Raw genomic sequence first — 13,387 nt, 5'->3', positions numbered from 1 at the left:
AGGAAGGAAGGAAGGAAGGAAGGAAGGAAGGAAGGAAGGAAGGAAGGAAGGAAGAAAAGGGAGAGAAAAGAGAAAGAAAAGAGAAAGAAAAAGAAAGAAAAGAAAATAGCTAATTAGCAGACACTGGCTGTCTGACCCCAAATCCATTCTGAACACCCTTCTCCCTTACCACCTCCTACTACAAAGGATTCAAAAGCTAAATCCACACTCTCCCAGTTTTCTTTACAGCTGGGGATGGGAAGCATGTGACAAAGTGCCCGGTGAGTGGAATTTTCTTGGCAGGGGATATAGAGGAGGGAGTGGGAGAGTAGAAAAGATTTTCCTTTCCTTTAAAAAAAAGGAACAAATAAGCTGATACTATCCCCTTTCCCTTTCTTCTTTCCTGAGGCTTTAAGGCAGTTAAGCATGACAGAAAGATCAAGAGGATCACAGAGATCCAACACTAACATGGTTAAGATACTGAACTATCCTACTGCCACCCAGCTACAGATATCTTGTTATGTGTTTAAAAAAAATTCTTATTTAAGCCATCATTAAGTCAGGTTATACGTTACTAAGGTAATATGATTAGCTGTAAAGGACGTATAAGAAAAGGAAGCTTACTTCTTTCTCTTTCCTCTATTAGTTAAAGGGACAATGTGATAATAGAGTAGACCACAATTTCCAATGGAATAAAGAAACAAAGCAACCAAGGAGGACTGAATCAAGCCTAATATGTTCACATTGATATTTTATTAATCTGGCAAGGAATTTTTGAGCAAAAGATATTAAAATCTGACCCCTGCCTATTTTAACTGTACATGGCCCAGCTCCAGCACTCTGTGAGAAGAGTGTATATAGCCTAGTGCCTGAAAATTCTAGGCATTTAGTAAATGCTAGTTAGCTTCTCCTTTTCTCTCAGATTGCAGACAAAATATAAGGCTGCCCAAGGGCATTCATACTGTGTTTTTAAGCATTCACACAGTAGAAAGGACAAATTAGAATAAGTCTCCCCATTCCTATTTAACAACTAAAAGAATCTTCTTGAAAGAATTTTATTCCCATTACAGGAACCCCAGCAGAAACTGTGTTCATCCAGTCGGCCAGATATTATCAGCTAATAATGAGAGAAACACAAGCGGATCACATTACCCTGACACCCCAACTCTCTTATTAACTTAAAAGGATGTGTTGGGACACCTGGGTTCAGGTAATGATCTCGTAGTTAGTGAGTTCGAGCCCTGTGTCGGGCTCTGCGCTGACAGCTCAGAGCCTGGATCTGCTTCAGATTCTGTGTCTCCCTCTCTCTCTTTCTCCCCCACACACACTCTCTGTTTCTCTCTCAAAAAATAAATACAGAATTTAAAAAAAAAATTTTTTTTAAATAAAGGATGTGGCTGGCTGCCTACCATGCTTAGATCCAATTCCTCTGGAGAAACTGGAATTATTTGAGCATCAAAATGAATAATAATTAAATAAAAATAAAATCCATGAGTCCACTCTAAAATAAACAAGTACACTGGTGATAGGGCAAGGAAAAGAACAAATCTTTTACAGTAGACTGATATCTGTAGGATGAGTCACAGAAATAGAAAAATCATTATTTTATAGCCATTATGGTAATAATTCAGGCAAGAATCATCAATAGATTTTAATATCATTAAGTAAGAAACTATTAGGAACTAGATATTTAATATTCAAGTATCACTCCAGATTATTAATTACAGAGGAAAAGGGGTATAATTTTTCTTTATAAGAAAAATTTGGCAGACACTGCCTTAACCAAATGGTCATACTTAACATTACCCATGATGGGACAAGTTAACATCATGTGCCCCCTCTGTTATGAAACACTGAGAAAGATACATCATTTATTTGATATTCTTGTCCAGATATTTAATCTGAATGAAGAAACACTCAGACAAATAAAAACGAATGGACATCTTGGGGGGGAAAAAAAAACAAAAAAAACTAAACTTGACTGAAAACTAAGGAAGGTCAAGGACACCCGGGTGGCTCAGTCAGTTGAGCATCTGACTCTTGGTTTTGGCTCAGGTCATTATCTCAGTTTATGAGTTCAAGCCCCGCCTTGGGCTCCATGCTGACAGCACAGAGCCTGCTTGGGATTCTCTCTCTCCCTCTTTCTTTCTCTGCCTTTCCTCTGCTTGTGCTCTCGCTCTCAAGATAAATAACTTAAAAACCAAAAAACAAGGAAGGTCATGTGTGGATTTTCCAGCCGACAGCATGAACTAGATGCCCAGCCACCAGCTAGCACTACCACCAGACACGTACACAAATAGGTGTGCAAAGGATTTCAGCCCTCAGGTTTTAAGTCTTCTAGCTGTGGTCCTAGATATCACACAGCACAAACTATCTCCTGCTCTGTTTGAATTCCTGACTCAAAGAACTGTGAGTGATAATATGTGATTATTACCCTTCAAGTCACCAAGTTTTAGGATAATTTGTTATGCAACAACAGATAACTAACATATACTCTAATAAGGTACAATCTCAATTTTCCTCGACAGTACCTACTTCACCTTGTTTTGGGGAACATTAAATGGGCTTATGAATGTCAAGCCTGACATGGTATGCTTCCTGCATGCTAGCTAGTATTAATAGAACTTCAACTGGCACAGTTAGAACTATATTAGGGGAGTACGTGAGGTGCCTTAGGAGAGCACAAAGAAGGGTATTTGATATAGTCCTGAGGTCAGATGAGGTTTCTTAAATTCACCAGAAGATTAATTGGGTTAAGAAAGCAGTAAAAGGGGGCACCTGGGTGGCTCAGTCAGTTAAGCATCTGACCCCTCCAGTACTGGGTTCTGTGCTGACAGCTCAGAGCCTGCAGCCTGCTTTGGATTCTGTGTCTCCCTCTCTCTCTGCCCTCCCCTGCTTGCACTCTCTCTCTCAAAAATAAATAAACATTAAAAAAAATTAAAGAGAAAAAAAGAAAGAAAGCAGTAAAGGTATTTCTGCCAGAGGAAACAGATTAAGCAAAGATAAAGAAGCTAGAAACAGCATGGTGTATGCAGAGAATAAGCTTTATATTGGCAGAATAAAAGAAAAGCAGGAAGTGACAGGGAACAAGGCTGCAGAGGTTGGGAGAGTCCAAATACACAGAGGACCTTGTATGTGAAGTTATGAACCCTATGAGAATGGATGTTATACAAGAAAGTGATACAGACTTGAAAGTTTAGGTATATGATCCTGCAAGGGTAATGCGGGAGAGCTCTGAAGGAGAAGGAAGAGGCAGGAGGCTAGTACAAGAGTGCAGGCAAGTAAGAAAAGATGTGGATGTGAACTACAGGGGAAATGGCTGTGCAAAACAGGAGTTGAGAAATAGGAAATAAAGATCAGGAAGAATTAATGACTGGAGACTTGAGTGAGACAAAGGAAAGAGTCCAGGTTAATGTCTCAGTTTCTAAATTGGGTAGAGAATGGTACTTCCAATCAAAATCAGATAGAGAAAAAGGGTCAGGTTTGGAAGAAAAGAATTTCGCTTCCATCTTGGTGAGGTTGGAGCATCTATAGACTATCCAGATGGGAATGTCTAACAAGAGGTTATATATTCAAGTCTTACATTGGGGGAAAGGTCAAAATAGAAATACAGCTCCGAGAATCTTTAGTATGTAATTATTAGAATTATGAGAGAACCTAAGAATTGAGAGACAAAAATTTTGCTCCCTCAAGGGACATTTGGCAATTTCTGAAGACATTTCTGGTGGTCATAAATAAATGGAGGGATGGGGGGGTGGTTACTACATGTAGTAGGCAGAAGTCAGGAGAGCCCCCATACGACGAAGAATTATCTAGTCCAAAATGTCAGTAAATTCCAAATCTAAGAACCCTGCTACAGACTAAAGAAAATCAGAATAAAGAAAACACCTTGGGAAAACAAATATTTAGGAAATATCCACAAGAAGGAAAAGTCTGAGAAGAGGTAGATCGAGAAAACTTACTGTCATGGAAATCAGAGAAGTAGAGAATTTCAAGAGGGAGGAAAATGTTGAATTCAGTAAGTTAGAGCCAAACAATAAAGATTTCCGAGTATCCACTGGGTCTGCAACTAGAAGGTCACCAGCGATTTTAGTGATAGGAGGGCCAAATTATAGTACCACAGTAATAATGAGAGATGAGAAAGTACACAAAATAAATGCAGAGTCCTCTTAGGAAATTTTATTGAAAAAGAAAGGAAGTAAGATTGGGCAGTAATTAAAGCGATGGTTCTCAACTCTGGCTAAAATCAGAATAACCTCAGAAGGTTTTAAAAATTACCAATGCCTGGATCTCACTCAGAATACCTAAATCAGAATCCTTGGGGAACGGGACCAGGCATCAGTGTTTCTTAAAATATCCTCAGTGACACTAATGTACAGCCAGTGTTGAAAACCATGCTGTGGAAGTGTGGGGGGGTGGGGAGTAGCAAAGGGGAAAAGGGGAGCAAGGAGAAGAAAATGGATGAAACTAAATCTCAGAAGAAGCTGGTAAAGAATGAATCAGAAACATGGGCTGGTGGAGTTACTTTGAAAACAAAGGATACCTCATCTCAGGAGACTGGAAGGAGAAATAAATATTAGGTACAGAAACTGGACACAGGGTTTTTGGGAGTTCATGTCTAAGGCCTCAATTTTCAAAATGAAGAATATAAGTCAGCTGCTGAGAATCAGCCTACCAGATGGGAAATCTGGAATGAAATTTGGTGAAAGATCAAAATATTTCCTGAGGGGAATGCAAATTAAAAGACTAATCAAAAGCACTGACAGTCTGACGAAGATTAAATATACTTTGCCAGTTGCAGGGGCATCGACGGGCACACTTAATGATTTTCCTCCAGCAGTGCTCAGCCATCCCCCAGGGGAGGAGCAAGGAAAAGCAGACCACAACACGGATCCAAAATTGGCAGTTTAGTGGGTAGGAGAAAAAAAAAGTACATAGGAAGTAAAATTTGAGAAGAACTAGCTAGGTTCAACAATGCAATCCACACTAGGTAGAACAGCTAAAGTAATCTATATGCAGTTTAACTGGCACAGATTTACCTCTAACTGGCACAGATTTACCATAAATTCTCATAATGGTCTAAGATTTTTTGGTTTTTGTCCTAGACAATGCCATTAAATTAGATTTCCTATATTCTATGACTGTCCTAAGAAGAAATGTCTACAACTAACTTTGAAATTTATAAGATATAATATGAACTAATGGACAAACAGATGGATAGGTAGGTGATAAGTATAGTAAACTATTAATAATAAAACCTAGAGGTTGTGTTTATGTGTGAGGGAGTACAGGCTCTAGAACAGCATTGTCCAATAGGACTGAGATAATGGAAATGTTCTATGAGTGCTGTAAAATATGGTAACTACTAGCTATCTGTAGCTACTGAGCCCTTGAAATATGGCTGTGTGAAGAATTTTGAGTTTTATTAACTTTTAATTAATTTAAATTGATATAACCACATGTGGCTAGTGGCTGCCATGCAGCACTAGATTTATATATCCCTGGGTTCAAGTAAATCCTGGCTCTACCACTGATCCAGGTTATTTTATTTATCTGAGTCTCAGTTTATTCTTATATAAATGGAGAACAGCAATAGCACTTACTAGTCCATATGGATTAAATAAAATAAGCAGAGAAAGCATTAAGCACAGTCCTATGCATATGGCAAACATTTACAAAATCTATTATTCCTACATGAGATCAAGCGCCAGCATCTGTTTTGCTCACCACTGTAACTCCAGTGTCTAATACAATTAGACAAGACTCTGCATTTATTCCTAGTAAATTTCATATTAAGTCCACTGCTCCAACTTGCTGAGGTCTTTTTGAATCCTAATGTCACCCAATATATTGGATATCCCTCTCCATATCATCTGAAATTTTGATAAACAAATGTATCACCTATATATTAATCTGAGACACTAATAATAAAATTAACCAGAGACCTATAGCATTAGTTTCATCATCCTTTAGTTTATCATCACTCGTTAACTGGTAGTAGTTGAGTACAGACATTCAATTTATCTTCATCTTCATTCTTTCCATAGATCTCTATCTTATCCATAAAGATAAGAAGTATGAGAACCTATAAGGATTAGATTAAGCCAATACGTCCTTCACTGAAACTACCATTAAAGAGAACTTAAAAACACTCACTCACCCTTCAATAGCTGGGGATCTATCAGGACGAGTACTTCCCCGCGATCTATATCTTCGAGTCATTGGCAGCCGTGGAGGCCGACTTGGTCCCCAGAAGTCAGTATGAGTTTGGTGACCCCTCTCATTGGCTCTATTATCTTGGTCCAGTGGACTGCTACTTAGAAATGGTCTAAAGTCTGGGAAAAACATCGTGTGGTCCAAATGTTCCCAGAGCTAGTAAAAAACAGAAATAAAGAACACATTACTCGTTTCAAGATCAGAGGAAAGAGAAAATGGTAAGAACAAATACTGAAAAAAGAGAGGAATAATTTTTAACACTTTGAAATTAAGCAGCTCCAAACTAAAGAAGTATATGTTGGGGCGCCTTGGTGGCTCAGTCAGTTAAGCATCGGACTCTTGATCTAGGCCTAGGTCATGAGCTCATAGTTCATGGATCAAGCCCATATCTGTGCAGATAGTGTAGAGTCTGCTTGGGATTCTCTCTCTCTCTCCTTCTCTCTGCCCCTCCCCGACTCGCATGCATGCTCTCTCTCAAAATATAGAAATAAACTTTAAAAAATTAAAGAAGTATACGTTTCCTCAAGTCTATGGAGGAGAAAAGAGATACCTTTCAAATGCAAGCATGGAGGCTGGGGTTTACATACTAAGAAACTTCATTTCCTTCATATAGAAACAAACCAAAAGCTGGACCCCTTCCTTAACACTGAGCTCATATCCACAGGCCTCTGACCAGTTCCCCTTCTGAAGTAAAAATGTGAGCCAGAAATGATCATGGACTTCTGTCCTGAGCATAAGCAACCATTTAGATCAATGTTATATTCTTCTGTTTTATCACAAATGACATCCATATTTCTACTATATAATAATCTAAGATTTAAATAAAATGGCTGTATTTACATACACTTGTAAAAAAGCACCATCACCACAGAGTGGAGACAGAGGTCTATAAAATACTTCCCTTGGATCTAGAAGCTACATCAGAAAGGGGTATTGTCAAAGCTGTAACAAGACAGTGCAGAAATATCTGTTAAGACTGTTCTAGGGGTGCCTGGGTGGCTCAGTCGGTTAAGCGGCCGACTTTAGCTCAGGTCACGATCTCACACTCCGTGAGTTCGAGCCCTGCGTCGGGCTCTGTGCTGACCGCTCAGAGCCTGGATCCTGTCTCTCTGACCCCCCCCCCCATTCATGCTCTGTCTCCCTCTGTCTCAAAAATAAATAAACGTTAAAAAAAATTAAAAAAAAAAAAAAGACTGTTCTGTTGTATATACTTTTACTTTATCATTAAAAGGGTGTTGTTGGGGGTATAGGGAGAGGACTGGGGGTGGGGATGTGTGTTTGTTGGGTTTGGCAAAGGGATTATTCAACAAAGAGTGAATGGAAAAAACAAACCACCACTAAAATAATTTAAATGTTATTTACCTGTACACCAGATACTTTAAGAGTTCCATAGAACAACACTACTTATTTCACTCCATCCAACCAAGTACATAATCCTGGTCACATCCTGTCTTTTTGTTTTGTTGCAAAGTTTTAAATCAAACAAACTTATTATTTAATGTATATATAATAACAGGGACACAAAACTGCTCGGCACATGACCTTAGGTCTTAAAATCCTCACAGCTCATCTCCAGACTAAACATTTCCTCCAGAAACTCATACTAACAACGGCCTCCTCTACAAACAGAGAAAGGGTCAGCAGCACAGCTGCGTGTTAAAGCTGAGATGATTCTCGGGGCGCCTGGGTGGCTCAGTCGGTTAAGCATCTGACTTCGGCTCAGGTCCTAAGCTTGCAGTTCGTGAGTTCGAGCCCTGCGTTGGGCTCTGAGCTGACAGCTCAGAGCCTGGAGCCTGCTTCGGATTTTGTGTCTCCCTCTCTCTCTGCCCCTCCCCTGCTCATGCTCTGTCTCTGTCGGTCTCAAAAATAAATAAAAACATGTAAAAAAAAAAAAAATTAAAAAAAAAAAAAAAAAAAGGCTGAGCTCATTCCAGACCCCACTCTAGTCTCAACATACTCAATTCTTGAAATTAAACAACTCTTGATTAGGTTTGTCAATAATGTTATTTTTTGCTATTTTTTCAAGTTTACATTTTGCTTCTTGATTTTCAAAGATGTTTCCTTCCTTTTTAATTAAAAAATACACAATCAATGTTACAAAAATGCAAACGCAGGATATAAAATATGAAGTGCAATCCAGTCTCCATTCAGCCATGACCAATTCCTACCCCTAATTCTACTCTCCTACCCAGAGGTTACTTTGGTGTATAGAATTCCAATCTTTAAATATAAGTGTTCACACACATGCACACACACTCCCTCCCCCTCCCCCTGTCTCTCTCTCTCTCTCTCATTCAACAAATGTTTGTTTAGCATGTACTCTGTCCCAATCACTTTCTGGGAACTGTTAAGATGCAGAAATGAATAAAATTTTTAAAAGAAAAAAAAGAACCTCTGCCCTAATGGATTTCATTTGTAAGTGGGAAAAGACACTACCCCTCCCCCCAAAGGAAGACAAACTGCAAACGTTACATAAGGGATAAAAGCCATGGAGGGGAAAAAAGGCTTGCACTGACTTAGAACACACACAGTCATATCATTCTTTTCAACAGTAGCATAGCCTGGATGTTTTGTATTTTATCTAGTCTTTACCATTTTTACTATGATCTCTAGTATTTGATACATTTAAAATAACATAATAAATGAGGTATAAGAAAATAAAATATATACCCATGTAACCATCTCTTAGTTCAGGTCACTAAAGCCACCGAAACCCTGTGTGTCCCTCCCTGCCCCAACCTCCAGAGTTAACCACTACCCGTAATTTTTTATCATCCCCTCTTCTTCATAGTTTCACTAGAAATGCATATACCCCTAATAACATGGGCCTTATGGATTATGAAAGTGCTTTATGAAAGCACTTGCTTTCTTGGCTGCACATGTTGGTGCATTCATTTTCACACACACTTTATACCATACTTTTTAAAATCTTTTCTCTTCTCAATAAACATCTTACTGTTTCCAGGTTTTTGCTATAACAGCCAGTGTGAACATTCATGTATGTGTCTTCGGCTACAGAGGCAGAAAAGTCTCTCCGTTGGTGGTCTATACAACTTTATATGGTCTATATGTCTTTACAAGGCAATGCCAAATTGTCTTCCAAAGTAGTTGTGCCAATTCACACATCCACCAAGAGTTTCCACTGCACCAGATCCTGACAAGCACTAGATATCATAGGTTTTTTTTCTTTTTAGTTTTTACCAACCGACTAGATAGAAAATGGCATCTCACTGTAAGATTTTTGTTTCTGTTTTTGTTTCTGGTGTGTAAGAATAAATAGGAGGGTTTGTTTAAAATGTATATTCTTTGGCCCTACTCCAGAAAGTAAATTCAATAGGTCTGTAGTGAGCCTGAAAGACTCCCTTCAGCATATCTTATGTAGAAGGTCTATCTATTAGCAACGAACTCCCTGAAACGTTGTTTATCTGGGAATGTCTTAATTTCTCCTTCATTTTTTTTTTTAACTTATTTATTTTTGACTGAGAGAACGCACGTGCAAGTGATTGAGGGGCAGAAAGAGAGGGCGAGAGAAAGAATCCCATGAGGGGCAGAGAGAGAGGGAGAGACAGTGCAGAGCCCGGTGCGCAAGCTCACCGAATGCGGGGCTCAAACTCACGAACCGAACAGTGAGATCGTGATTTGAGCCAAAGCTGATGCTCAACTGACTGAGTTACCCAGGCGTCTCTCTCTCTCCTTCATTCTTGAAGGACACTTTTGCCAGATTTTGAATTCTTGGTTGGCAGGTTTTCCGTTCAATACTTTAAAATGTTATCACTGCTTCTAGCCTTTAATATTAACCCAACCTTGAATTCTTAGGATGAACACAGTACATTGCTGGACTCTATTCTGGGGTTTTCTCCATCTACATTCAAGTGAATTGGCTTCTGATTTTCCTTTTGTGTCCTATCCTTGTCTGGTTTTGCTATCAGGTTATCTTAGCCCCATAACATATAGTAGGAAGCATTCTTTCTTTCTTATGGGAAGCACAGAAATAAAATCACTGAGTATTTTAAATTTTGTTAGATAGTACCAAACTACCCTCCAAAGGGCTATACCAATCTACACTCCTACCAGAGTATAAGAGCTTACATTCTCCATACTCTTGCCAATACTATTTTTTAACAACGTTTTAAAATTTCTAATGTCCAATCTGATAAGAAAAACATAAATAAGATTTCTCTAAATACTAATGAGATAAAGCACCTTTTCATTTTAAATGCCATTTGTACTTCTTATCATATCAGATTTATTTCCTTTTGTTTTCTAGGGACAGCCCCCTCTGGTAAAGATCACTTGCTTCTAGTCTGAAAAGTGGTTTACAACACAAAGTTTTTCTTGACTCCAAATTCCAAGGTAAATGCAACATTTAAATATCCAAAATTACACTTGCCTTTAATAAGTGAAAAAGTATGACCTCCTCCATGTTCTCCAACATCCAACTCACATAAACTATAGGAAATGTACAGTTCCTGTACTATACGAATAAAATTCCATAAAGTTTGCTCACAGAAAACTCTCCAAATGATCATTATAATTAATGTAAAAACTAAGTAGGGGGGCATCCGGGTGGCTCCACTGGCTGAACGTCCGACTCTTGATTTCAGCTCAGGGCATGACCCCAGAGCCTCATGTTGAGCTCTACACTGAGCATGGAGCCTACCTGAGATATTCTCTCTCTCTCTCTCTCTCTCTCTCTCTCTCTCTCTCTCTCTCCCCCCGCCCCCTCCCCTGCTCAAGCACACACGTTCTCCCTCTCTCAAATAATAAAACTAAATATGTGAAAATTTGAATAGAAGAAAAATCAAGCACCAAGACCATAATATCAATAATATGCATTGATAATTATATACAAATTGTTACCACATCTAACACATGTAAAAATTCTGAAGGAACCCAAGTTCAGAAGCAGCTTCAACATCAGCATAAGGCATTTTGTTACTTGTTTGGAAACCACATATTAGTGCAAACAAATAATATCAATGTACCTGTCCCAAAATAATAGTGTACCCTGACCACAGAACACTGGATAAAAAATGCATTACACAAATGTATACCAAATCAACACCAAGATAAGAACAGTTTCAGGTCATTTGCCTCTGAGCAGACTTAGACAAGCGTAAGAGGAAAAAAAATAGCTCATATACAAAACTGGGTATTCAGAACATGGCTTACACAAGTAAAAACAGAGAACACTATTACAAAGTTTGGGTGAAACATTTAAAAGAATCACAGAGACCGTTTGTTTGACAAGTTTTGCTTGAAAAAGTGAAATGTTGGGGCGCCTGGGTGGCTCAGGCAGGTGAGTGTCCATCTTCAGCTCAGGTCATGATCATGGGTTCAAGCCCTGCGTCAGGCTCTGTGCTGACAGCTCAGAGCCTGGAGCTTGCTTCAGATTCTGTGTCTCCCTCCCTCTCTCTGCCCCCTCCCCCACTCATACTCTGTCTCTCTCACTCTCAAAAATAAACAAATATTTTTAAAAAAATGTTTTAACTGAAATGTTATTCTGAATGGAGGTAAAAAGACAATGCTTCTGAAAATACATGGACTGAAATATTTATGTATTTCAATACAAAAAAACAGGATGTGGGGCACCTAGGTGGCTCAGTCCGTTGAACTCCAATTCTGGTTCAGGTCATGATCTCACAGTTCAGGAGTTCGGGCCCCAAGTGGGGTTTGCTGCTGTCAGTGCACAGCCTGCTTCAGCTCCTCTGTCCCTCTCTCTCTCTCTGTCTCTCTCCCCCACCTGCGTGCTCTCTCTCTCTCAAAACAAAAACAAAAACAAAAACAAAAACCAACCCAGAATGGGCAGTACTTTCCATTTAGTGCAATCTGCTATACGCTAACCATAGTCAGATGAGCACCTCTTAAAATACTATGGTCTGTTCCTCAAAAGTTAAAGAGTTACCATATGACCCAGCAATTTCACACCTAGTCATATACCTAAGAAAACTGAAAAACATATGGTCACACAAAAATCTGTACACAAATATTCATTATTCATAACAACTAAATAGTATAAACAACCAAATGCCCACCAACTGATGAATGAATAAACGAAATACTGTTTTGCCATACAATTGAAATATTATGCAGCCATAAAAAAAATTTAAAAAAAGAATAAAGTACTGATACATGCTACAACATGGATGAACCTTGAAAACATTATAAGTGAAAAACATCAGTCACAAAAGTCACATAATGTATGATTTATATAAAATGTCCCAAATACGCAAAGCCACAGAGAAAATAAATTGGTGGTCTTACCTAGGACTGAGGGAGCTGGGGAAAATAAGGAGTGACTACTAATGGGTATAGGGTTACTTCTTGGGGTGATGAAAAAGTTCTAGAATTAGTGGGGATGGTTGTATACTATGAACATACTAAAACCATTGAATTGTACACTTTAAATGGGTGAATTATGTGGTATGTGAATTAGATCTTAAAAAATACTAGTCCCACAGAGATAAATCAATTTAGAGTACAATTTTGAAAAAGTGTACAACTTTATGAAAATATTAAATCAAGATAAGGAATACAACCATCACCTCCAACTGTATTCTAATGCCCCTAGGTAATCCCTCCTCCTACCCCTCCCTAACCCTAAGCAACCACTGATCTTTCTGTGGTTTGTATTTTCTAGAATTTTATATTTTCTGGAATTTTATTTAAAGGGGATATTGTGTATACTCTGGCTTCTTTTACTCAATTATTTTGACATTCATCCACATTTTTACATGTATGTATCAATGGTTTATGCTCAGAAGTATTCCATAATATGGTTACCATAATGTGTCTAACCTTTTACCTGTTGATGGACATTTAGATTGTTTCTAATTTTTAGCTATTAGAAATAAAGTCACTATGAATATTTGTATACGTATTTATATATGCAGATACATCTTTGAAAAAAAAAAACCAGCTAGTGTGTTTTCTAAAGTGATTGTGCCATTTTTATATTCAATTTCAGTTGTTCCACGGCCTCACCGAGTTATATGGTAAGCCTTTCAAATTTTAGCCATCCGGAGAGTTGTGCAGTGGTATATTTCACTGTTGTTTTAACTTGCATTTCCCTAATGGTTAATGACGTTGAGCATTTCTTTTTTTGATGTTGAGCATTTTTCTACATGTTTATTTGCCCTATGTATATCTTTTTTGGTGAAGATTATTTCATTTTAAGAAGTTCTTTATATAG

General features: G+C 38.3%; 1 protein-coding gene across 2 annotated transcripts in view; it reads right to left on the bottom strand.

Moving 5' to 3' along the window:
* RNF115 (ring finger protein 115) overlaps window positions 1-13,387 on the bottom strand; it is an 84,718-nt gene that overhangs the window by 29,501 nt on the left and 41,830 nt on the right. For both annotated transcript variants that reach the window (XM_040462464.1, XM_040462465.1), the window contains one exon: window positions 6,140-6,351. In XM_040462464.1, the coding sequence (XP_040318398.1) occupies window positions 6,140-6,351 (212 nt within the window). The remainder of the gene's footprint in view (window positions 1-6,139; window positions 6,352-13,387) is intronic.

Source organism: Herpailurus yagouaroundi, unplaced genomic scaffold (genome assembly GCF_014898765.1).
Source record: "Herpailurus yagouaroundi ecotype Mexico unplaced genomic scaffold, PumYag 322, whole genome shotgun sequence".
NCBI classification, from domain to species: Eukaryota; Metazoa; Chordata; class Mammalia; order Carnivora; family Felidae; genus Herpailurus; species Herpailurus yagouaroundi.
The sequence above is the reverse complement of the archived record's forward strand: the minus strand, read 5'-3'. Positions and strand labels throughout refer to the sequence as shown.